Below are 27,481 nucleotides of genomic sequence, written 5' to 3' on the forward strand. Positions count from 1 at the left end.
AGATATCTAGATAATATCTGGATATGTAGATATTATCTAGATAATATCTGAATATCTAGATATTATCTAGATAATATCTAGATATCTCCATATCTAGATAAAATCTAGCTATCGAGATAGCTAGCTATCTAGATATCGAATGGGCATATCCCAAAATAAAAGTTTACACTTCAGGTTGAGGTAAACAAAATGTTAATGTCACGAGGAAGCGAGGAAATTTACAATTTAAGCATCCTGGAAAGACAGCAGTGCAAATGTACTTTGTAAAATCTTAAATTATAGATCAAGACCTAAAACAGCAAAAGTATTAATAATAGAAAATGTTTTGTTCTTGTAGATTCACACAATGTACACTGAGTTCACCTGATTCTCACACTGCTTGGGCTAAAAGATCTGCTCGGCAATGGAGCAGGAAAAAAAAAAACAATAGTTCACATACAACAGGAAGTGTATAAATAATACAGATGGCATGCAGATAACTTGTGTCACATTTCCTAACAGCACAGTGATTAGAGGATAGTGGACCATTGTGCGACCTCGCGGGCTTATGTAACTACGCCACTATGGCGCAAAAGTGACAGATGATGCCCTATGCTTGTAGACCAGTTAAAGCCAGAAGGTTTGTCAAGCAAAAAAAATGTCTGAAAATAAACATATGAGCACTACTCAGTTGCTAAAACCTGTGTTAACCTTCAGCTCAAATGCCCTACTTCTCCAGGATATGTAGTACTTGGTCTAATACTACACAGGCGGAATGAGATAATAGCTGAATCAATAAAGCCAAGTGGTTATATTTGACTATTTTGGTTATTTTTGTTGTTGTTTTTAGGTGAAGAAGTTCTGGCATTGAGGGTTTAATCCGAGTTGGGTCTTCACTGTGTGGATTTTGGTTGTTTTCTCTGGGTTTGTGTGGTTTTTTTCTGGGGTTCTTCCCAATTCCCAAAAATATGCATGCCAGCACCTCCCGCAATTGATAAAAAAAAATTAAAAATAAAGATAAAAACATTAAAACATAAAAAAATTAAAACCTACATTATTTTTATGAACCGCTTATCCTTGTGAGAAAATAAAAACATAAAAAAATAAAAATAATAACCTACATTCATTTTATGAAGTGCTTATCCTTGTGAGAAAATAAAAACATAAAAAATTAAAGTAAAAACCAACATTCGTTTTCTGAAGCGTTTATCCTTGTGAAATGAATGTAGGTTTTTATTTTTATTTTTTATTTTTATATTTTTTTGAATGGATGTATGTTTTTATTTTAATTTTTAATTTTTTTTAATCAATTTCTTTTGGTGGCTGTTTTGGTGAAGAATCGACCGTAAGCCAAGTTTTGAGCAAATAAATCCTAATTGTCCAAGAATTAAAACAGTTTTGACATTCAATCTTAACCTAAAAACTCCCTAAAATTCTAATTTAGGACTATAAATTCAGTTAATAACAATAAGTTTTTGGCAATACAACACCGTAGCTGTCAAACTAGTGTTACAATTGTAGTCATTTAAAATGCCCAACAAACTAAAAAAAAACAAGGGTATTCTCATCCTAAATAACTTCATTATGACATTTTAATTAAAGTCTCATAAAACCCCAAAGCTGTTTCCCATTGAATCCCTATTGAAGCAGCTGGTAAGAAAAAAGCAAACAAGATGTCTTTATCTTTTTGGTACCACCAGGTAAATATTGAAATTGGCATAGTCTGTTGTCTACTTGACCCTTAACGACATGTTTCATTAAGTAAAACCTGTCCTGAATGTTGCTCATGCAGAGTCGTCGGGGGTTGCTTGTACGACACCCGGAGACAACCCGCTCCTTCCCAGTATGCTTAGCACGTAGCCTCCGAGGGGAAAGTGTTAATTTCATTGTCACTGTCGCATGGGGTCTAATTTAATTAACAACAAAGAGGTCCGTGGATGCATGCCATGCGTCTGGACTCAGTCCGATAATTATCTGTGAAATTGCTGTGGTGGTTGACTAACAGGGAGGCCAGGCTAAAGATTGATGTTCACTTGGGAATTGCCTTAAAAGTTCACATTTAGATGTGTATTAGTAATAAATAAGGTGATGCTGTAGAAAATGCAGTTGATTAACATGTATACTAAGGAATTGGAAACTGAAATTAGATTTTTTTTTCAGATTCATGACTGTTTATGTGAGTTGTTATTGTTGTTGTTGTTGTTTTTATTACAAAATATTGACTTGGGTATCTCAGTTGTTATTATTATTGTTGTTGTTGTTGTTGTTGTTGTTGTTTTTATTACAAAATATTGACTTGGGTATCTCAGTTGTTATTATTGTTGTTGTTGTTGTTTTGATGACAAAATATTGACTTGGATAGCTCAGTTATTATTATTAGTATTATTTTTGTTGTTGTTTTAATTACAAAATATTGACTTGGGCATCTCAGTTGTTATTGTTGTTGTTGTTGTTGTTGTTGTTGTTGTTTTGATGACAAAATATTGACTTGGGTAGCTGAGTTGTTATTATTATTGTTGTTGTTGTTGTTTTAATTACAAAATATTGACTTGGGCAGTTCAGTACGCAAGTGGTTAGCACATTGGTCTCACAGTTCTAGAGTTGTAAGTTCGATTCCAGGTTAGTCCTCACTCTATGGCGTTTGCAGGTTATCCCCAGACTTGTGTGGATTTTCTCCAGGTAGTCTAGTTTCATCCAACATCCCAAAAACATACAGGGTAGGCTAGTTGAACACTCTAAAATTCCCCTAAACCACAGGTGTCAAAGTGGTGGCTCGGGGGCCAAATCTGGTCCGCCGCATCATTTTGTGTGGCCCGAGAAAGTCAATAATGAGTGCCGATTTTCTGTTTTAGGATCAAATTAAAATGACTGATATAGATGTATATTAAATTTCCTGTTTTTCCCCCCCCTTTTAAATCAATAATTGTCATTTTTAATCCATTCTTTCAGTTTTTAGTTCAAAAATCCTTTTGTAAAATCTAAAAATATATAAAAAATATGTTCTGATTTCCACTTTAATATGGCACATAATGATTAAAAGAGAAAATACATTTTTTTGGATCTATACAAAATGTAATATACAGGGATTTTGATCTAGTTCTTTTAATCCATTTATTCGAAATCTATATATTAAAATATTATATCTAAAATGGCGCCCCGCCAACCAACCCAAGTCTGACACCCTTGCCCTAAGCTATGATTGGTTGTCCTTTTGTCTCCTTGTGCCCTACGATTGGCTGACTGGCCAACTTTGTGCCCCTAGTTGGCTGGGAAACCCTCCAACACCCCCCTTACAGACCCTTGTATGGATTACCAGTTGGGAAAATGAATAAATATTGACCTGTATAAGTACAGGAAATGCCACATTGTCATTGATTATGCAATATTCATGATTCAACATTTTTTTTGAGTTTTCCTGAATAGTGCGTTTTAAAATGCTGCATTTGAAGCTGCTCATTTGAAGATTAAATGTCAAATCAGGATAAAGTGTATTTATGTGAGTGTGCTTGTCGTGTGGTGCGTTGAAAGAATGCACCTCCTCTTTTTCACGACTAAAGAGGGACTTAAAAATAATAATAAGCATTGAAAAAGAAGCCATTGGAATAAATATACTGTAAAAAAGTATTTCTTCTTCACTCTACTGCTCGAATCTGGCTCACTTTGGTCTTTTTTGCTAAGTGACTGAGTGTGTTGTTAGACATGCTCCATTAGTAAAGTGCCCAAAGACAAGTTCTATTATGATTTTGGCTCTTCAGTAATAGAATTGCTTTTATTTTCTCAAAGGAATCATTTGAAGTGGTCTTTTATTATTATTTTTTTTTAACAAAACTTGTGGAAAACTGCATAGATACTTGTATACTCTCTATCAAGAAGGACCTCTTGTTTATGTGCTATATATAAACTTTGTGTTTAGACCATTTCAGTAGAGAAAGCTGTAATTGAAAGAGCTTCTTTTGTCCAATGAGCAAACTTGACTGTGCCATGGTGACAGTTCTTGTTTAATCCTGACAGAAGAAATCCTACGCATTCAGTTAGAAGAATAACAGACGAGGCTGAGTTTGTGTCGCAAGAATAAAAGCTTATTTTTTTCTACAGCTAGTTCTGATATTATTGCATCGACACACACAAAAAAATGGCTGACTGGTTAGCATGTCGCCTTCAGTTTGCATGGTATCACAGGGCCTGTGTGGGTTTTATCTGGGTACTCTGGTATTCTCCAACATTACAAAGAAAGGCTGATTGAATGCTCTAAATCACAGGTGTCAAAGTGGAGGGCCGCGGGCCAAATTTGGCCCGCCGCATCATGTTGTGCGGCCCGAAAAAGTTCGATTTTTATTAAGGAATTTCACATTCATAATTTAGATTTTTATTCAGTAATTTCACATTCATAATTTGGATTTTTATTAAATAAATTCACATTCATAATTTGGATTTTTATGAAGTAATTTCACATTTAAAATTTGTATTTTTATTAAGTAATTTCACATTCATAATTTGGATTTTTATTAAGTAATTTCACATTCATAATTTTGATTTTTATTAAGTAATTTCACATCCATAATTTGGAATTTTATTTAGTAAATTCTCATTCATAATTTAGATTTTTATTAAGTAATTTCACATTAAAAGTTTGGATTTTTATTAAGTAATTTCACATTCATAATTTGGATTTTTATTAAGTAATTACACATTCATAATTTAGATTTTTATTAAGTAATTTCACATTCATAATTTAGATTCTTATTAAGTAATTTCACAATCCCAATTTGGCTGATTGAACGCTATAAATAACAGGTATCAAAGTGGCGGCCCGGGGGCCAAATCTGGCCCACCACATCATTTTGTGCGGCCCGAAAAAGTTAGATTTTTATTAACTAATTTCCCATTCATAATTTGGATATTTATTAAGTAGTTACACATTCATAATTTATATTTTTCTTAAGTAATTTCACATTTATAACCAAGTTTTGGCCCAAAGTCAGCTGGGATAGGCTCCAGCACCCCCTCGCGACAATAGTGAGGCACCAAAAGCGGTTCAGAAAATGAGATAAGAGATGACAAAAAATGTTTTTGCTGAAATATTTGAGGAACAAGCACCCTCCTATTTTGTATGTATGATTTATGAATAAGACATTACATGCAAATACCATGGGGTGGCTTGGACAAGTCTGAGCAAAAGCGGCACGCAACTGTGCGGATTAACAAAAACATGGGATGGCGAATGCTAACGGAATGGCAGATGAAGATGAAAATGTAGTCCGGTGGATTTGAACGAAAGAAGACGCTGTGAAAGACGCTCGGCGAGTACACGTTTTTTTTACGAGAAAAGTCCAAATGACTTGTGGAGGCAAAACTTTAAATGTATGAGTTCACTGAGGCTTGAAAGTCTACTGTTGACCTGCGCTGTCAACTGGAACTAGCAGAAAAACAGCCGGCAGAGTAAAGCCGGAACACACGGAACACACGGGACTGCCCACACACACACGCTCAGATACACACACACACACACACACACACACACACACACACAAATCAATGCAAGGATTTACATTAGGAGGCATGGACAAATGATAGTTGGTTACATGGATGACTGCTCATCTTAAATTTCAACAACCTGTCAAAATGTCCATTGGGATACAACGCGGAATCTTTTAGTGGTTTAGGATTAGAGTTTAGGTTTAGGGTTAGAGAAATGTGGGAAAAAAATGACCCTGTAAAATGAATGAGAATTGAATGTGGACTGTTTTACATCTCTTGACCACATAGTACAGTATTGGGGAGGGTTTATTCGGTATTTTTTAAGGGGTTTGACTTATGTGAGGTTTGATTTTTGTACGAAAAAATAGGATGCGAGTTAATTTGATCGTGAAAATATACGATGCCAGGTAATATGATGGATAAATAATACGATCTGAGTTAATATAATCAAGCAAAAATACGATAGGAGTTAATATAATCGAGAAAAAATATGATGTGAGTTATTATGATCGAGAAAAATTACGATGGAAGTTCATATGATCAAGAAATAATACGATTTGAATTAATATAATCGAGAAAAAATACGATGCGAGTCAATATAATCGAGAAAAAATACTATGTGAGTTAATATAATCTAGAAAAAATATGATGCGAGTTAATATAATCTAGAAAAAATATGATGCGAGTTAGTATGATCGAGAAAAAATACGATGTGAGTTAATATAATCGAGAAAAAATACTATGTGAGTTAATATAATCTAGAAAAAATACGATGTGAGTTAATATAATCTAGAAAAAAATACGATGTGAGTTAATATAATCTAGAAAAAATCTGATGCGAGTTAGTATGATCGAGAAAAAATACGATGTGAGTTAATATGATCGAGAAATAATATGATTTGAATTAATATAATCGAGAAAAAATACGATGCGAGTTAATATAATAAAGAAAAAATACTATGTGAGTTAATATAATCTAGAAAAAATACGATGTGAGTTAATACAATCTAGAAAAAATACGATGTAAATTAATATGATCGACAAAAAATACGATGCAAGTTAATATGATCGAGAAAAAATGCTTTGCGAATTAAAAAGATCGAGAAAAAATACAATGCGAACTAATGAGATCGAGAAAAAAAACGATGCAAGTTAAAATGATTGAGAAAAAATACGATACGTTAACATAATCGGAAAAAAATACGATGCGAGTTAATACAATCAAGAAAAAAAACAATTTGTCAAAGCTCACTCTAGATTAGCTGCAGTTATCCATTTCAATTAACAGTTTATCATAATTACACCTGCAACGATAAGTCAGTTAAATTGAGTAATTCAATTTGAAGACAATTTTTTCAAATTCTATTAATCATATTTGTTGTACAAGATGCAATTAAGGCCAACAGTTTGTTTTTCTTAAGAGTTTGAAGGCATTTAATTTTGTCTTCACATTTATTTCCCATTCAAAACTGCAAAATGTCTCTAAAGGTCAGCCAAAATGTCACGACAAGCATAAACAGTTTGTTCCACCTTTCCTAAAATCATTCCTTGTTATCCGACAACACTATTGATCAAATGAGTTAATTCCTTACTCACATAATCAATCTTTACAGGCCAAATAATTACGTTGTATCCAAACATTTGCATAAAAATTCAAAGATGATATTTTTGGCATATTCCAAATAGGTCTCACTCCAAAAACACGGTTGCATAGTTGAGTAAAAAAGTCGTATAAGCACCTGTTGACATTTATTCCCAAAGGATATTTTCAATCCAACCTTTCTAGAACAAAAAGAAAGATGGTGACAGCAGGAAAAATGTGTAAACTTCACCTGAAACATTGTCAAATAAAAGACAAGATAAATATGGCAGCAACAGTGACATTTACGACTTCTTTGGTCCCTCCTTATGCATTCTCTTAGGTACGAAAGAACTTTTAAAGAAAGACCAAGCTTGACCTTTTTTAAACTAATACATTCGTCCCAAACTGAATTTAATCCGATAAAACTTGAGGACTTGATCCAGGAGGGCATTACAAGTACCGTATATTCACGACTATAAGGCGCACCGCATTATAAGGCGCACCCTCAATGAATGACATTTTCCATATATAAGGCGCACTGTATTATAAGGCGCACTGTATATTTTGGAGAAGAGTTAAGACTTAAGTGTGCCTTATAGTCGTGAAAATACGGTAATTGCTATTGACTTCCAGGTATGAGGCACTCACTACTTTACAGTCACCTCTAGAGCCAGCCATTGTTGATGTTTTGGATTTTTTTGTATAAAATCTTGCAGTGGGGGAGGAGCTACATGATGGCAGATTTAGTAAACCAAGATGGCATCTGCATATTTAGCAGTATTGTTTCAGTTCAGGCGTTTGTGTTTTTTTAATATCCGACAGTTATGGTTTTTCCTTTTTGGTTTTCTGTTTTTTCCATATATAAGGCGCACTGGATTATAAGGCGCACGGTCTATTTTGGAGGAAATTTAAGACTTTTAAGTGTGCCTTATAGTCGTGAAAATACGGTAATTGCTATTGACTTCCAGGTATGAAGCACAGTCACCTCTGGAGCCAGCCATTGTTGATGTTTTGGATTTTTTTGGTATAAAATCTTGCAGTGGGGGAGGAGCTATATGATGGAAGATGTTGAAAACTAAAATGGCATCTGCATATTTAACAGTATTGTTTCACTTCAGGCGTTTGTGTTTTTTTTAATATCCGACAGTGGTGGTTTTTCGTTTTTGGTTTTCTGTTTTTTCCATATATAAGGCGCACTGTATTATAAGGCGCACTGTCTATTTTGGAGAAAATTTAAGACTTTTAAGTGCGCCTTAGAGTCGTGAAAATACGGTCGGTTATTTACTCCTTTTATCGGGGTTTATTCATTTCAAAATGTTCACCCTAAAGAAAGGAAGGGACCTTGTTTAGTGGATCATTTCGTTTTTAGCTTTTTCACCTAACAAGAGAGGAAATCTTTCGCTAAACGTCATCATTTTTGATCAAATTTCACGATTGTGAAGACTTCCTTGGGCATGCAAATGCAAATACATGCCTTTAAGCGTGTTGGAATCAAAGGGGAAGATTGCTTTATTTGAACAAGCTGAAGCGCTTTTGTATATGGAGGCCACGTCGAATTGTTCAAGATAAAATCAAGCCTCTTCATATTGCCGTCATTTCCTCCAACATACTAAACCAATAACATTGATTTATGGCATGTCCTCTAACATTTATTTACAGCACTCTATACCGGCTCAAGCCAAGAGGAGATAGTAAACCAGACTGTTATGAGAAAATGCTCCCTTTAGAGGATAAAGACCTATGATTCCTCAACTCATAAAATGACTAGCGGCAGTATTACATGTGTAAAACAAAAATATCGGGATTTCTGTTTTGTTCACTTTCTTGGAACAAATGTCATCGATACTTTTAGTTTATTATTATTTGCCGTTTAAAAATAATTTCCACATTCAATTTATCTCATTTGGTTTTTGTCATTGTATTTCATTGACCTTAAAATCGATCCGAGATTCTGGCTGCACTGAAGCCAGGCGAGCGAATCACTAGATAATCAGGTGACTCCTTTGATTTATGTGAGTTTAGTATATTGGCCAACTATATTGTGTCCATAGAATTATGCAAAACGTAAAATATACTATCATTTTTGTAGTTATCTGTATTTGTGTAATTGTGAGTAATGGACTGCATGCTATTAATTGTGATATTTACATCAGTGCACTATACGTATATATATATGTATGTGTATATATATATGTATGTATGTATATATGTATGTATGTATGTATATGTATATCTTTATGTATATATATGTATGTATATTTGTATGTATGTATGTATATATGTGTAGACATGTATGTATATATGTGTAGACATGTATGTATGTATATATATGTGTGTAGACATGTATGTATATATGTGTAGACATGTATGTATACATGTGTATACATGTATGTATATATGTATGTCCATGTATGTATATGTATGTACATACATGTATGTATATGTGTGTAGACATGTATGTATATGTGTATACATTTATGTATATATGTATGCACATGTATGTATATATGTGTATACCTGTATGTATTTATGTGTATACAGGTGTGTATACAGGTATGTATATATGTGTATACAAGTATGTATATATGTGTATATAGGTATTAATATATGTGTATACAGGTATGTATATATGTGTATACATGTATGCATATATGTGCATGTGTTTATACATATAAACATATATACATGTGTATATATATATATATATATATATATATATATATATATATATATATATATATATATATATATATATATATATATATATATATATATATATATATATATATATATATATATATATATATATATATATATATATATATATATATATATATATATATATATATATATATATATATATATATATATATATATATATATATATATATATATATATATATATATATATATATATATATATATATATATATATATATATATATATATTTATATATATATATATATATATATATATATATATATATATATATATATATATATATATATATATATATATATATATATATTTATATATATATATATATATATATATATATATATATATATATATATATATATATATATACATATATGTTTATACATATATACTATATACATACATGTTTATACATATATACTATATACATACATGTTTATACATATATACTATATACATACATGTTTATACATATATACTATATACATACATGTTTATACATATATACTATATACATACATGTTTATACATATATACTATATACATACATGTTTATACATATATACTATATACATACATGTATATAAATGTGTGTGTGTGTGTGCCTTAACTTGCCTCAGGCTTTACTTGAGAGAAACAGTCGCAGTCAATGTATTATCCTTAAAAAGTATAGCATAGCAATTCCCTGCCTGCAAATTCTCATTTTGTATTTAATGAAATGTAGCACGCCAACAAGCACCTAATCAGAACTAAATGCTCTTGCACAGTGCAACATTAGAGTCTATCAGTGAAAGCATAGGCTCCCTAATGAGGGGACTTATCATCACCGGTGACCTCAGGCCTGCGGTTCAGTCGACTTCCCAGTCAGCTGCACTCAATACTTGTCTTATTTAGAGGAAAGCTATCTAACTAGCTCGCAATGAAATAAATGACTCTTTGCTCCCGCGGTTACCCCTCATTTTCTGCCTCATCTTGGGTAATCGCCTTCAACCACTAGGGGTGCACCACGCTGATATCTCATCCATGCACACACTAGGGGGCAGCAGACTGTGAACGCTGTCACTTTTGCGAATGTCTACGTCGGTGAGTGTGTGTGTATATGCGACTCTTAAAAGTTATTCTGACTGACTCACCCTAGTTAGCATTGACGGGCAACGGGGTGCCGTGTCTTTTCATCTGTCGTTGAAGTGCCTTCATGCTGTCGGAAGAAATATTGAAGGACTTTTTGGCTAAAGCGATGTGTATTTGGCTAAAAGAAATTGTCTTAAGAGGATCAGATCATTGCTACTGTATTGGAAAATAAGATTTGCCAGTCGGTGAAAGGATAAGAAAGGTGAAAAGAAAATTTGGGGCAATTTTGAGAGCAGTTTGATATTCGGGCATACCGGTCGGGGACAAACAAACAGTAGCATTGCGAGAGAGAGCCAGGGAGAAAATATTATATTTAATCTCGCCTAACCTTTGCAGAAATATTATAAATACAATGTGGCAAATGCACTCAATCCCTAATTCAAGGGTGTCAGACTCGGGTCTGTTCGCGGGCCGCTTTAACGTCAACTTGATTTCATGTGGGTTGTACCATTTTAGATATAATATTTAGATATTTTTTTTATAAATGGATTAAAAGAACTGTATTAAAAGCCCTGAATATTATGTTTTTTATAGATCTAAAACAATGTTTATAATCCAGTGCGCCTTAAATATGGAAAAAATGTTGAAAATTGAAGGTGCACCTTATAATGCGGTAGTTTTTTCTCGTCTTTTATGGTCATGTCTTTTAAATTTAAAAGATTTAATGGTCGCCAATGGAGTACAAAGTCGTAGTCCCTATTTGAGAATTTTGTATAATCCCATTGGCTTTATTTGTTAAAATCCCCATAGCAAAATGTTAAAATTCAATATTTGCATAAAGTATCATTGTAGTAGCAACTTTTACATTTAAATTAGTTCCATATTTGCACTCCTCTTCTTCAGTTTTTGCCAAATATCACAGTTTGAGTATCACGAACAATTTTGCAAAATCGCTGTCCTAATCCAGACTGTGTTGTTGCCAAGATTAAAAAATTAGAGACTGTGATTATTGCACCAAATTGCAGATCTTGTTGGCCTGATAAAAACAACGTAAATCCGCCAATAATCAAACATTTACATTTTTTGGCAGTCATATTCGAGGTGCTAGGATTGGAAAAAGTAATACTGCTTGTTACTGGATATAATATTGCTATTGGTAACAGCTGTTTTGAGAGATGTAAGCATATGCGTTTTCAATTGAAGGAAAAAAATTAAGGATGCAAGAAAAAAATGGCTTCGCCGAGCTTGGGGGTGCTGAAATGAGACATTGATCCATAATTGGAAGCACTCAGTCATGAAATTTGAAGACTAATTAAAGCAAGAGCGCTTTAACGGCGTTCATTTACATACTCTGAACGGTGATTCAGTGGCAGCCGCCCACTAGACAAGACGAAGCGAGTTGAAAAGTTGACTCAGATCACAAAATGATCCACTAACGACAAGTGTCTAGAATGTCGGCCTGAATCAACATAATACTTCCAGCATTTGACATCTTGACTTTGCTTTGCCAGACCCGAGATAGAAAGCAGAATCTAATGTACTGTATTTTGCCGTTACATATACCCGGGTATATTAAATTATTTTTGAGCCTCCTGTTTGTACGCCATTTAATATACGCCTGCCGTTTAATATATCTGGGTATATCTAATATATCGGGGTATATTTGATATACCCGGGTATATTAAAATATTTTAGCATTTTTGAGCCTCCTGTTTGTGCGCCATTTAATATACCCCTGCCGTTTAATATACCCGGGTATATCTTATATATATCTGGGTATATTTGATATACCTGGGTATATTTGATATCCCCGGGTATATTTGATATACCGGGGTATATTAAACGGCCACTCATCTTTTTTGGCAAGATTTCTATGGCAAATTTGGCCCGCCACATCATTATTTTGTTTGGCCTGGGAAAGTCAATCAAGTGCCAACTTTCTGTTTTAGGATCAAATTAAAATAAAGAGTATAGATCTATATTAAATTTCTTGATTTTCCCCCTTTTAAATCAATAATTGTCATTTTTTAATTGTTTTTTTCTGTGTTTTTAGTTCAAAAATAATTTTAAAAAATCTAAAAAATATATATAAAAAAACCTATAATAAACATTGTTTTAGATCTATAAAAAACTGAATATTCAGGCCCTTAAATCAAGTTCTTTTAATCCATTTATAAAAAAAAAATCTAAATATTATATCTAAAATAGTCCAGCCCACTTGAAATCAAGTTGACGTTAAAGCAGCCCGTGAACCAAGTCTACATAAACAAAAACTTATATCTTTCTCCTTGTTTGTCAGCATGTTCACTTTGTTTGCAATACTCTACCAACCTCACTTTGACTATTTTCTCGCCACTCTCATAATACGTCGAGTATAAAATTGCTCCTTCTCTGCAGACGAGAGCGTAGGTACGCAATCACTGTCAATGCCATTGTTCAACTAGTGAGCTCTTGACTATTCCCATTCCATCCTTCACAAGACCAACTGATACTAGTCGGCACTTGTGTTTAAAGGAAAACATGCAAAGGCGTCACATCTCCTCAAGCGGAAGTCCTCCAGTCCTTCTGGACTGAGTCATTCGATGGTCGCAGATCCTCATTGGCGCTTTTCGGCCCACTGAGGTGTCCACATGTTCTGTCTGATTGCATGTCAGAGTTACTCACTGTTGTTTCACGAGCAGCAGGCTGTACTCGAGGGCTGCCAAGTTTAGTATCGTTGGTTTCAGTCTGGGTTTTTTTGTTTTTGTTTTGGTGTTGAATAGGGTGCTTGGTGTTGTTGTTGATTTTAAACTTGATAGAGTATGAATGACTAGAGTGGAAAGAAATAGGATTGCGTGTCTGTCACCGTGCTCAAGTGCTGCAGTTATAGAGAATAGGAGACAAGGATGGAAGATGTTGTTTTGCATTGTGGCAGATTACATTTTACTCACATTGTCCATTTGTAGTACTTATGTGTAAAGTGTCTTCAGTTTGAGCCTAGTGACGAGTTTTGCCCAGAATATTACTTCGTTACATAAAATGATGATTAAGGTAAACATGTTATTTGACTGTTTAATTGCTGAATTGGATTGGATAATATATATAATATAATATATAATATTTGTTCATTACAAATAGTAAATTTTCTTCCTATATGACACTATCTTGCTTTATATTTTTTATATTATTATATTATATACATTATATTTTTATATTTTTTGATTTTTACATTAGTTTTTAACTATAGACAATATTTTTTTTGTTGAATTGAACTGAATTTAATGCTATTATTGTCAGTATACAAGTAAGGATAATGTTTAAAGTAATCTAATTTAATCTCAAAAATCAAAATAAAAAAAATAAAAAGCATTTATTATCATCATATACAGCTGCATATAATGACATTATTTTTTTATATTACTTATTTAAGTTTTTTCAACTGGGAAAACATACTTTGTGAAGTAGAATTATTTTTATCTCTTATTTTATATTTGTATCTTATTTTAATCTAATAATGATATGTAAAGTTTCAACACAAATAACAACAACAAATAAACAATCAAACTTATAAATAAAAAAATCAATAAATGCATCATAAAAATGATATAACTACACAGTCAACATAATAAGTAGTCAACAACAAAAGTACTATTTCCGTGTTATATTTCTATGATTTCTACTATCTTCACTATTGAAAGAGTATCATTCCTTAGGTGGGAAAAAAATAACATTAAATTCTTATGCCGCACATCACAAAACAATGGTCACAGTAATTTAATCTCCCCGAGGATTAACCTCTACCTCTAAGAGCGGGATATTCTCTCATAAATCTGAAACACATGAACTCCAAGGGAAACATGCAACCCTCCGTGCGTCTCTCTCTCATCTACCGCTAAAGCGCTCGGCCGGCGCTGACAATATTCAGTACACGAATACCGACGACAACAAGCAATTCAATATTTTTTGTCACGGTGACAAGTTTTCCCGGACAGCGTGAACATATAACGTCATTTTGAAAGAAGAATTACTTTGCAACTGGGTCTGGAAAACAAAGTGTAGTTTTGGGTTTTAATGCAATGAATCACCTTTGTGAGGAAGAAAAGTGGACTTTGTGCAAAATAACAAAGGGATCGAGGAATATTTGGCTATTAAACAGTATTTAGATATTAAACAGTACTTAGATATTACACAGTACTTAGATATTAAACAGTACTTAGATATTAAATATTACTTAGATATTAAACTGTAGTTAGATATTGAATAGTACTTAGATATTAGACAGTACTTAGATCTTAAACAGTACTTAGATCTTAAACAGTACTTAGATATTAAACAGTACTTAGATATTAAACAGTACTTAGATCTTAAACAGTACTTAGATATTAAACAGTACTTAGAAATTAAACAGTACTTAGATATTAAACAGTACTTGGATATTAGAGAGTACTTAAATATTAAACAGTACTTAGATATTAAACTCTCACTCTTAGACATTAAACTCTCTCTCATGAATATAATTTTGAGAGCTGGTTTCAACAGTAAACTCTGTTACCATTTGACCGGCGACTAAAAGACCGGCGACCAAAAGTCCAGGCAACCAAACGTCCGGCGACCAAACGTCCGGCGACCAAACGTCCGGCGACCAAACTTCCGGCGACCAAACGTCCGGCGACCAAACGTCCGGCGACCAAACGTCCGGCGACCAAACGTCCGGCGACCAAACGTCCGGCGACCAAACGTCCGGCGACCAAACGTCTGGCGACCAAACGTCCGGTAACGATTGGGGTGATACTGCGATAAGTACTTGACTTTTCGGACACTTATTTGTCATTAGAAAACTTTTAGTGAAGATACTTTTTATGCTGAATGGATGAATAAAATGTCAATGTTTTACTTTAAAAATATGTACATACACTTTTCTAAAGAAATCAAAGTTGGACATTGCATCCTTAAAGACGTCTTTTAAAAACAATATCCTATTTTTTCTTGGACAATGACTTTCCATTTCCAAAAAGGATTTGCACATCCCTGCATGACTCTTATGAATGTATTTCTTCCACCACATGTTTGCAAGAAAATGTTTACTTGGCCTTTTTTTAGATTGGAGATAAGCAATGAAAAGTGGAAAATCTCCCACCAAGAAAGCTACTTTGTTTTTCACATTCATTTTTTTTTTGGAGATAAACACTTGCTTCCTAGGAAGACTCATGCATTTTTGTGTATAACGGAATTGGTTACACGCTGCCTCCGTTTGCCAATATGACCGAGACTGCAAAAAGTCGGGCTATGGCGAAAGACAAAATAGAACTGCATCTTTTTCGGTGGAGAGTAGGACGAATGGACAGCTCTTTTGTCGTTGTAATGAGGCTACTGCCGTCATCTCGGGCTGGGCGTGGTATGGACGATTAATGAAGTGGTGACTCGCCAGGGAAATCCATCTGCGCCCAGCTACTCTTAATGAACTACACTGAGATCCAGCCGTGGTACGTTTGCCGAAGACTCCATTTATGGCTTATGACATGCTGAGGAAGCAGGACTGCCTTTTGTTTAGAACAGGCTAGCTTTTAATGGTGACAAAGTGAACTTTTCAATCTACTAGAGTGCACTCTAGCCAATATGTGCACCATGTAAAGGAGCATTTGCTCATGTGAACTTATTTTCTGTAGATTTTTTTGGGATATATTACATCACCCTCAATGGAATCTCAATCAGTTCAAGTCGGGTTGCACAATTTTATTGGTGAAAGCTAATTTTGTAATACACATGCAGTTTTGTGTTGATAAATTACGATTACCGTATTTTGCCGTTTAATATACCTGGGTATATTAAATGATTTTTGCTATTTTGAGCCTTCCGTTTGTGCGCCAATTAAATATACCCGGGTATATTTAATAATTTTTGCTATTTTGGGCCTCCTGTTTGTGCACCATTTAATATACCCGGGTATGTTAAATTGTTTTTTGCTATTTTGAGCCTCCCGTTTGAGCGCCATTTAATATACCCGGGTATATTAAATGATGTTTGATATTTTGAGCCTCTCGTTTGTGCGCCATTTAATATACCCGGGTATATTAAATGGCAACTCGGCTATTTTTGGAAAAAATTGTCTTGTGTTCATGAGGACATAATTATAGATACTTAAGTTCATTGAAATTCCAAGTCAGGGTTTATTTAGCAGTAAGTAGTTTTAACCTGACCAATAAGTAGTTTTACTCTGAAAAACACGCATAAAGAGCGCTTAGTGGATCGTACCTTCCCGTTTGTGTGCCTTTTAATATACCCCTGCCGTTTAATATACTTGGGTATATTAAACAGCAAAATAATCCCTTGTTTTCCTTAAATATCAATTTAGTTGCTTCCCATTCAATAATGATAGCTAGATGGGATGATAGATATACAACTTAGAGGTATGTATGCATCATATTTGGTGATATAGCTTAATAGTTTCTGCAAAAAACTTCAATTTTTATGCGTCTGCATTAGTATCTCGTTTCTGGAAGTTTGGTAAATGCAACGCTTTGGTCCAAATTGCCCTTGTTAGATTGATTGGCCACTGCAAAATGCTCCATAGGTATGATTGTGAGTGTGATTGGCTGCCTTACAATCAGTTCAGTATATACCCCTGCCTTCATAGATGGAATAAAGTCCAGCACAATTGGGACTTTGACTTTTATCGACCCCTCTGGTTCAGTTCTATTCCCGATACAAAATCCTCAATGCTTTAATTTCTGAATGATAAAAAGGATTTTTTTTCCCCAAACCTTTTTAAAAACGATGCCCCAGTTGACTTTTAAACCCAAACGACACCTTTGGACAGTTCAAATGAAACCCCCGCAAAAAAAAAAAAAAATGTTCTGATAAAAGAAATTATTTGCACTCCCTCATCTCTCTTTCCCTTTTTTTTGTAAAGATCTAAACCACTGCACGCAATTTCCGAACAAAGACTGACCTTGGAGTGACTTTACAGAGTTCAATCGTGTGTATTGCAGGTTTCAAATGCAGTACATTAGAAAGATTTGTCTGTCTGTTAGATTGAGGGAACTATCAAAAAGTAGATAAATAACTATTTTTGCAGCTATTCACATTGTTTGAGTAATAATGCCTAAATTTACATTGTTCTTCCAATCCATTAGAATGTTAAAAAATAGCTCTTTCACGAAGTTTGTCACGGTGACAAGTTTTCTCGGACAACGTGAACATATAACGTCATTTTGAAAGAAGAATCACTTTGCAACTCGGTCTGGTAAACAAAGTGTAGTTATGTGTTTTAATGCAATGTGCAAAATAACAAACGGATCGAGGAATATTTGGCTATTAAACAGTATTTAGATATTAAACAATACTTAGATATTAAACAGTACTTAAATATTAAACAGTACTTGGATATTAATCAGTACTTCGATATTAAACAGTACTTGGATATTGAATAGTACTTAGAGATTAAACAGTACTTGGATATTAAACAATACTTGAATATTAAACAGTACTTAGATATTAAACAGTACTTAAATATTAAACAGTACTTGGATATTAAACAGTATTTAGATATTAAACAATACTTCGATATTAAACAGTACTTAGATATTAAACAGTACTTGGATATTAAACAGTACTTAGATATTAAACAGTCTTTAGATATTAAACAGTCCTTAGATATTAAAAAGTACTTGGATATTAAATAGTCCTTGGATATTAAACAGTCTTTGTATATTAAACAGTACTTGGATATTAAACAGTACTTAGATATTTAAACAGTACTTAGATATTAAACAGTACTTGGATATTAAACAGTACTTAGATATTAAACAGTACTTAAATATTAAACAGTACTTGGATATTAAACAGTACTTAGATATTAAACAGTACTTAGATATTTAAACAGTACTTAGATATTAAACAGTACTTGGATATTAAACAGTACTTAGATATTAAACAGTACTTAAATATTAAACAGTACTTGGATATTAAACAGTACTTGGATATTGAATAGTACTTAGATATTAAACAGTACTTGGATATTAAACAGTATTTAGATATTAAACAGTACTTAGGTATTAAACAGTACTTAGATATTAAACAGTACTTGGATATTAAACAGTACTTGGATATTAAACAGTACTTAGATATTAAACAGTACTTGGATATTAAACAGTACTTGGATATTAAACAGTACTTAAATATTAAACAGTACTTGGATATTAATCAGTACTTCGATATTAAACAGTACTTGGATATTGAATAGTACTTAGAGATTAAACAGTACTTGGATATTAAACAATACTTGAATATTAAACAGTACTTAGATATTAAACAGTACTTAAATATTAAACAGTACTTGGATATTAAACAGTATTTAGATATTAAACAATACTTCGATATTAAACAGTACTTAGATATTAAACAGTACTTGGATATTAAACAGTACTTAGATATTAAACAGTCTTTAGATATTAAACAGTCCTTAGATATTAAAAAGTACTTGGATATTAAATAGTCCTTGGATATTAAACAGTCTTTGTATATTAAACAGTACTTGGATATTAAACAGTACTTAGATATTTAAACAGTACTTAGATATTAAACAGTACTTGGATATTAAACAGTACTTAGATATTAAACAGTACTTAAATATTAAACAGTACTTGGATATTAAACAGTACTTAGATATTAAACAGTACTTAGATATTTAAACAGTACTTAGATATTAAACAGTACTTGGATATTAAACAGTACTTAGATATTAAACAGTACTTAAATATTAAACAGTACTTGGATATTAAACAGTACTTGGATATTGAATAGTACTTAGATATTAAACAGTACTTGGATATTAAACAGTATTTAGATATTAAACAGTACTTAGGTATTAAACAGTACTTAGATATTAAACAGTACTTGGATATTAAACAGTACTTGGATATTAAACAGTACTTAGATATTAAACAGTACTTGGATATTAAACAGTACTTGGATATTAAACAGTACTTGGATATTAAACAGTACTTGGATATTAAACAGTACTTAGATATTAAACAGTATTTAGATATTAAACAGTACTTAGATATTTTGTCTGTCTGCTAGATTGAGGAAACTATCAAAAAGTAGATAAATGACTATTTTTGTAGCTATTCACATTGCTTGAGTAATAATGGCTAAATTTACATTGTTCTTTCAATCCATTAGAATTCTAAAAAATAGCTTTTTTTACGACGTAAAACTGACATTTATTATTTTAATCAAAAGGGAGAGCAATATGTGAATAAGATGGCTACCCGATTAACTTAATTTAATTCATAAATATGCTCACGCTATTCTTATAACCGATAAACAACTTTAAAGTGAAAAATGGAGGTTCAAAATATTCTAGAATGCAAAATAGCTCATTTCTTAAAGTTCCGATAATGGAGAAAATTATGTTTTATGCAAAGAAGATGTCTACTATTTTTGAACATCAGCTGCACGTATTAAAAATTCAAGCACAGGTGCATGTGATAAGGAATATTTATGAGTATTTATCAGAAGGAAGAGCGGGCAATTTTGATTGGCTGGAATTGGGATAGCATACATAAAATGTCTGGCTTCATCACAGGCGGCCATTTCTAAGGGAATACTGCCTTTTATTGATGTTTTTCTCCATTATTAGACATTAAAGAAATGAAATAGCATTTTTGCCCAATTTATTAACATGATAAAAGTATTTTGTGTCTATTTAGCTTCGTATAACAACTTGGATTTTATGGTAAATCAGCCTTAAGACATTTATTTAGCTTTACTTGGAAAAAAAAATGTAACGCTAGCACATCTTTAGCTAAAAATGAACTGAAAGAGACAATAAATACCTCGATCAACTTTGGGTGACCTGTAGTTTATAACTTCCAGACAAAAAACAGGACAAAAGCAGTCATTCTTTACGGAAGGAGTAAAAGAAAGAAAGGCAGCGGTATGGCAGCTAGACAGATGAAGTAGCGGTGTAGGCTAATCCCTTATTTTTTAAAAAAGCGTTATTGTAAGAATGGAATCAAGAGAGTTGATGAATGAAAGTGAAGTATTTGTTTTGTCTTGAAACCATAAGACAAGGTTGTTCTTTGTTTGAGAGGTGTATGTATTGTTTAAGAAGGGTAGACAGTGGTCAATTGTCTAACTCATGTGTGTCAAAGTGGCGGCCCGGGGGCTAAATCTGGCCCGTCGCATCATTTTGTGTGGCCCGGGAAAGTAAATCATGAGTGCTGACTTTCTGTTTTAGGATTAAATTAAAATGAAGAGTATAGATGTATATTAAATGTCCTAATTTTCCCCTTTTAAATCAATAATTGTCATTTTTTAATCCATTTTTCTGTGTTTTTAGTTCAAAAATCATTTTGTAAAATCTAAAAAAATATTCAAAAAAAGCTTAAATAAACATTGTTTTAGATCTATAAAAAACTGAATATTCAGGGCTTTTAATCCAGTTCTTTTAATCCATTTATTAAAAAAAAATCTAAATATTATATCTAAAATGGTTAAAGTGGCACGAGTTTGACAACTTTGGTCTAAAATGGTTGGAATATATTTCCCACAATATATTAGTGCTGCAAAAATTCATTTATTTCATTGAGTAATTCGATTGGTTAAAAAACATGCTAATAATATTGTTTCAGCACCATAAGTGTTCCTTTTGAAATACAAATAATGTTCATGTGAGAAAAGTGACTTGGATAGAAGGAGTTGTAAAGTATTTTTTTTTGGGACTGACCTCTCTTGACCATAGCTGGATTCCTTTTTGTGACAATGGAGGGTGACTATACGATGTCCTTCACTCCTCACATCTTGGCTTAACATCCATTGCGTTGGGTTGCTAGGACGAGCCCCGAGAAAGGTTACACCTTCTCTCAATTTTACTCTGTGGAAAAAAAAAAACAATGGACATCTTTATTCAGTGGGCATTATAATCGTTTACTATGTATACAAGTTGGTTTTTGATCAATATTTTGCTTCTGAGCCCATAAAATTAATGATCCATTTTTTCCAATACATTATCCAGATGGTTATTTTCATTCAAAAGCTACCCCACATGCTATATTGACCATTTTGAAATCAACTTTGATGCATGCTTTTCCCACATTTTTTTATTTTTTTTATTGAGTGCTTTATCAGCCCCAAAAGCAAAAAATTGACATACATTCAACGGTGGAATAGTGCCAATTTTCACTTTTTTGTGGTTGTTGCTTTTCCTTTACGAAATATTTCGAGCAGATTGAAATGAATAACTGTTGTTTTACTTTCATCTTGAATACGTTGCTGTGTTTTGACATGCACAACATGATTGCTTGTCTGGATGAAAACAAAATAATATATCTTTTTTTTCCAATTTCGTGCTTGTGCTACCATATTATGATCGTTATATTTGTTGTGGAAATGGATAATGCGGCAAATAGCTTTCTTCCTGCAGATGTGTGCTTGAAATCATATTTCCGTACTGCAGTCTATAGATTTAGATTTATTGACGTGTCATTTCTTTTAAGTAATGGCCGAGGGATTTTTCGACACAATTTTCGTAATACTTTTACGTTCAAAGTTTTGTAGTTTTTATTCTACGGCAAAAAATAAACAAAAAATATTTGTCTTTATCCAGATTATCATCAAAAATGTATTTACATTTTCAAGGATCATTTGGAATATCACATTTTTTGTGTGTGCAAACTACATTTTTTTGTTTACCGTAGTTTCACGACTATAAGGCGCACCCTCAACGAATGACATTTTCCATATATAAGGCGCACTGTATTATAAGGCGCACTGTCTATTTTGGAGAAAATGTAAGACTTTTAAGTGCGCCTTATAGTCGTGAAAATACGGTAATTGCTATTGACTTCCAGGTATGAAGCACTCACTCACTACACATTCACCTCTAGAGCCAGCCATTGTTGATGTTTTGGATTTTTTTTGTATAAAATCTTGCAGTGGGGGAGGAGCTATATGATGGAAGATTTTGTAAACTTAGATGGCATCTGCATATTTAACAGTATTGTCCCCATTCAGGCGTTTGTGTTTTTTTAATATCCGACAGTGGTGGTTTTCCGTTTTCTGTTTTTTTTCCATTTATAAGGCGCACTGGATTATAAGGCGCACTGTCTATTTTGGAGAAAATTTAAGACTTTTAGGTGTGCCTTATAGTCGAGAAAATACGGTAATCTTTCGTTTCATCACATTTTATTCACCTCCATTTCCATTTCTTAACCTGAAAAAGCAGTGAACACGCAACTCTATCACAATCTCATGTACGGTCTCTTTTAGTGTCTCAGTGGGAGCCTTTTGGTCTACCATCGGCTTCTTTTATACTTTAGCACTTCAACATGTCTATCAAGGGACTCAAGTGAGGCTTCAGAGAAAATAAATTTAAAAAAAACACCATTGCGCCACCAAGGAAAGCAGTCATTCACCACTGACTATCAAAGCTCACTGGTGCACAATGGGTGTATCTTTTATTGATTTAATGCTCTCTACAGAAGCAGTCACTATGTACAAATAAATTGATGTATAATGAAAGCAGTCCATTCCGTCCACTAGGAAGAAACGCCTCTCTTATGACTGAGACAGACTCCGACACTTTACCATCTGCCTCAAGTCTCTTTGGTCATGATGGCCATTCATTGTCATGCAATTAATTCAAATTTGACGTGTTTTTCCTTGCCTGAGCAGGTTGTCTACTACTAATTCTTATATTTATACTCGTATTTAGCATGCTGACTTATTTAGGTCAGCTAGACTTTGTATTGCCCTTCAATCTGCAAATCACAAGTTACCTAAACAACAACTTGATTTCAGGTGGGCCGAACCATTTTAGATATATTGAGATTTTTTTTATAAATGGATTAAAAAATCTGGATTAAAGGCCCTGAATATTCCGTTTTTTATAGATTTAAAACAATGTTTATTTTGGCTTTTTTAAAAATATATTTTTACATTTTACGAAATTATTTTTGAACTAAAAACACAGAAAAAAAGATTAAAAATAAAAAATTACAATTATTGATTTAAAAGGGAGAAAATCAGGAAATTTAATATACATCTATACTCTTCATTATAGATCTAAAACAATGTTTATGTTAGCTTTTTATATATATATTTTTAGATTTTACAAAATGATTTTTGAACTAAAAAAACAAAAAAATGTTTAAAAAAAATGTCAATTATTGATTTAAAAGGGAGAAAATCAGGAAATTTGATATACATCTATACTCTTCATTTTAATTTGATCCTAAAACAGAAAGTCAGCACTCATCATTTACTTTCCCGGGCCACACAAAATGATGTGTCGGGCCAGATTTGGCCCCCGGGCCGCCACTTTGACACACATGAGTTAGACAATTGACCACTGTGTACCCTTCTTAAACAATACATACACTTCTCAAAGCGACTGCCAAGCAAAGAACAACCTAATAAAGGAGTGTTCTTCTCCCAAAAAGAAAAAAAATCTCAGGCAAACTTCCACAAATGTAACCAATCACATCCTTATATAGACTCCTCTGAAGTTAATACACAATAAGAGCAATCTGGATAGCACACATCACATAACCCAAGGCGAAGGGAAAAAAAGGCAAAAGCTCAACAGAGAAGAAAGGGGAAGCAACGTTAAAAAGATAGCAACGTTTAGCTGACAGCTTAAAGTTACACTCTATCCAACTCTGCTAAAGTGTCAGCAATCACGGAAATATCTGACAGGGCTTCACCAGCAAGGCTCTGAGTCGATGCCAAACTGAGTTGAACAAAGAGACGGAATGTGGCTATCAAAAAGGCAATCAGAGAGCACAGAGCGCTTGACTACAGAATGCAAACGCAGTTAACTACAACCTGTCCGACCAGAAGAAAGCCTTACCATGTATACTTTTCATATTGGATTGGATTGGATAACTATGTTCATCCCATAATCGGGAAATTTCGTTGTCACAGTAGCAAGAGGGTGAGAATACAGACACAGAAAAGGGCATTTTAGACATAAATAGATAGGTAATAAGTAAGTTAATAAATAAAAACATCAATAAATATATAAAAAAATAATCGTGTTGCTGAAATATACGTGTATATACATACATATATATATTTAAGCAAATATATACATATATATATATATATATAGGCATTTGTTTTGTTAAAAGAACTAACAGCTGATGGGAGGAAGGATCTGCGGAAGCGCTCCTTCCTGCAATGAGGGTGCAGCAGTCTATTGCTGAAAGAGCTTTGGAGGGACTCCACAAACTCATGCAGGGGGTGGGAGGTGCTGTCCATGATGGACATCATTGGATTCTTAAAGGTTGCTACATAAAGCTTTGTTTTTTTTCTTACAGTCACTACAATCACTGATGTCATCAATATCTTCACCCACATGACTGGTGAAGATTAATCACAGCATTATTGCCATCTACTCTTTCCGAGATACAAAGGTCAGTCACCCAAAACTTATTTTTGTTTTAAAATTTTGGGCTCGGACTAAAAAAAGCAGACTACAATGTACTTTCTGATGTGAACTGTCCTAAAGTTCCCAATGTTTTCTGAATTGTATTCATTGGGTACATCAGATATTCCTTCAAAACCAACTCAAATTCAGGCTACTGTATTTTCACGACTATAAGGCGCACTTAAAAGTCTTCAATTTTCTCCAAAATAGACAGGGCGCTTTATAATCCAGTGCGCCTTATAATCCAGTGCGCCTTATAGTCGTGAAAATACGGTAAATCCCATTTTTTAAAAACCACTAGCAATATATTTTGGGTGTGTTGTAAAGAAGCAAATTTCAAGTAATCAAGTTTTTGCTAGAAAAGTGAGTATATTTGATCATCCTGCACAGGAGTGGGCAGTCAGCTCCAAACTAATCTGCAGATCAGAAAATGAGCAAATACTAACGAATCCTTTGATTGTGAGCAAAACAACAAACACTTCTGAACCTCGCACAAACATGGCACAGCAATTGCACTCACTTTCACGTGCCAATAAACATCTAACAAAAGGTTTGACCTAAACACGCATTCGCGCAGACACATAGGAACATTTGTCAAGGCATGACAAAGCAACTAGGCAACATTGCTGTTGGCTAAAGTCTTCTCATGTGATCATTTTTATTCTCCCACTTAGTTTTTTGCCTCCTTTTTTACTGATTTCAGTGTTGAGAAAATTGTTGGAACTAAAGAGATGCATGCCCAGAGGAGTAAGTTGACTAAAAGTGGTGCTGCTCAAGTGTCATTTCGTCTCATTTTCTGAACCGTTTTATCCTCACTAAGGTCGCCAAGGGTGCTGGAGCTTATCCTAGCTAACCCAAAGGCGGGCTACAGCACCCTATGACCCTAGTGAGGATAAAGTGGTTTAGAAAATGAGATGAGATGCAGTTTTTTGGAGGGAATGGTAAATGCTTCCTATGGGAAAATGATAAGGTGCAAAAGATATAGAAAATTGGGTTGTGAAAATTGGAGAATTGTTATTTAACATAATTTATCTTTGGGAATAGCATGTGAGGAGCTATTTTGATAAATAATGGGCAGAAAAAAGCTTTTTAGCTATGTTTTTTTAACAGAAAATACAGGGATTTTATGAAAAATATATAACGTACTTGACATAATGTATAACAAAGACAGTTTTTTGTGTGTAGCACAGATATTGTATAGACTGTCTTGATTTTTTTGTATCATTCCCAGACTCTTTAAAGCTAACATCTTCTAGGCGAAGATAAAAATAGACCCCCAATGTTGCATAAATGAACTCACAGTGGATTTTTTAATGTATACACACCCACATGCTAGCTTTTTTCCCCCCTTCAGTTGTTGACTTAGCGCTCTACCTGAAGCCTAATACCGTATTTTCACGACGATAAGGTGCACCGCATTATAAGGCGCACCCCCAATGAATGACATTCTTTCCATATATAAGGCGCACTGTATTATAAGGCGCACTGTCTATTTTGGAGAAAATTTAAGCCTTTGAAGTGCGCCTTATAGTCGTGAAAATACGGTAATTGCTATTGACTTCCAGGTATGAAGTACTCACTACTTTACAGTCACCTCTAGAGCCAGCCATTGTTGATGTTTTGGATTTTTTTGTCTAAAATCTTGCGGTGGGGGAGGAGCTATATGATGGAAGATTTTGTAAACAAAGTTAGCATCTGCATATTTAACAGTATTGTTTCAGTTCAGACGTTTGTGTTTTTTTAATATCCGACAGTGGTGGTTTTTCGTTTTTGGTTTTCAGTTTTTTCCATATATAAGGCGCACTGTATTATAAGGCGCACTGGAGAAAATGTTAGACTTTTAACTGCACCTTATAGTCGTGAAAATACGGTACATAAAATACTGACACCAAAACCCAAGGCACCTTCCAATACTTTAAAGCCAATTATCTAACTACCCATGACATTAAATCCAAATTTACCAAAATTATTCTAAATGAGCTCTAATTGCTATTTACAATTTCTCCCACGTCACCTTCAAATAAGTACAGGTTCCCTCCCCTGGAGAGAGCTGTTAATATTCATCACGGTATTATGAGTTATTACTGCTACACTGAACACACTCACGGTTATTTACAGCAGCCATGCACATCTTGTACACGTTTCTCTCTCTCCAAAAGCACACATTGGTTTAAGATGAGCTTGGTATCACGGAAGCCATAACTGACACATTTTTGAACAACATGAGGATTTAGTAAGC

General features: G+C 33.4%; 1 protein-coding gene across 1 annotated transcript in view; it reads right to left on the reverse strand.

The window, feature by feature from the left end:
- LOC144195274 (transmembrane protein 132C) overlaps nt 1-27,481 on the reverse strand; it is a 106,065-nt gene that overhangs the window by 45,035 nt on the left and 33,549 nt on the right. Inside the window, exon 3 of the mRNA XM_077714793.1 lies at nt 21,541-21,687. Within this exon, the coding sequence (XP_077570919.1) occupies nt 21,541-21,687 (147 nt within the window). The remainder of the gene's footprint in view (nt 1-21,540; nt 21,688-27,481) is intronic.

Source organism: Stigmatopora nigra, chromosome 4 (assembly GCF_051989575.1).
Source record: "Stigmatopora nigra isolate UIUO_SnigA chromosome 4, RoL_Snig_1.1, whole genome shotgun sequence".
NCBI classification, from domain to species: domain Eukaryota; kingdom Metazoa; phylum Chordata; class Actinopteri; order Syngnathiformes; family Syngnathidae; genus Stigmatopora; species Stigmatopora nigra.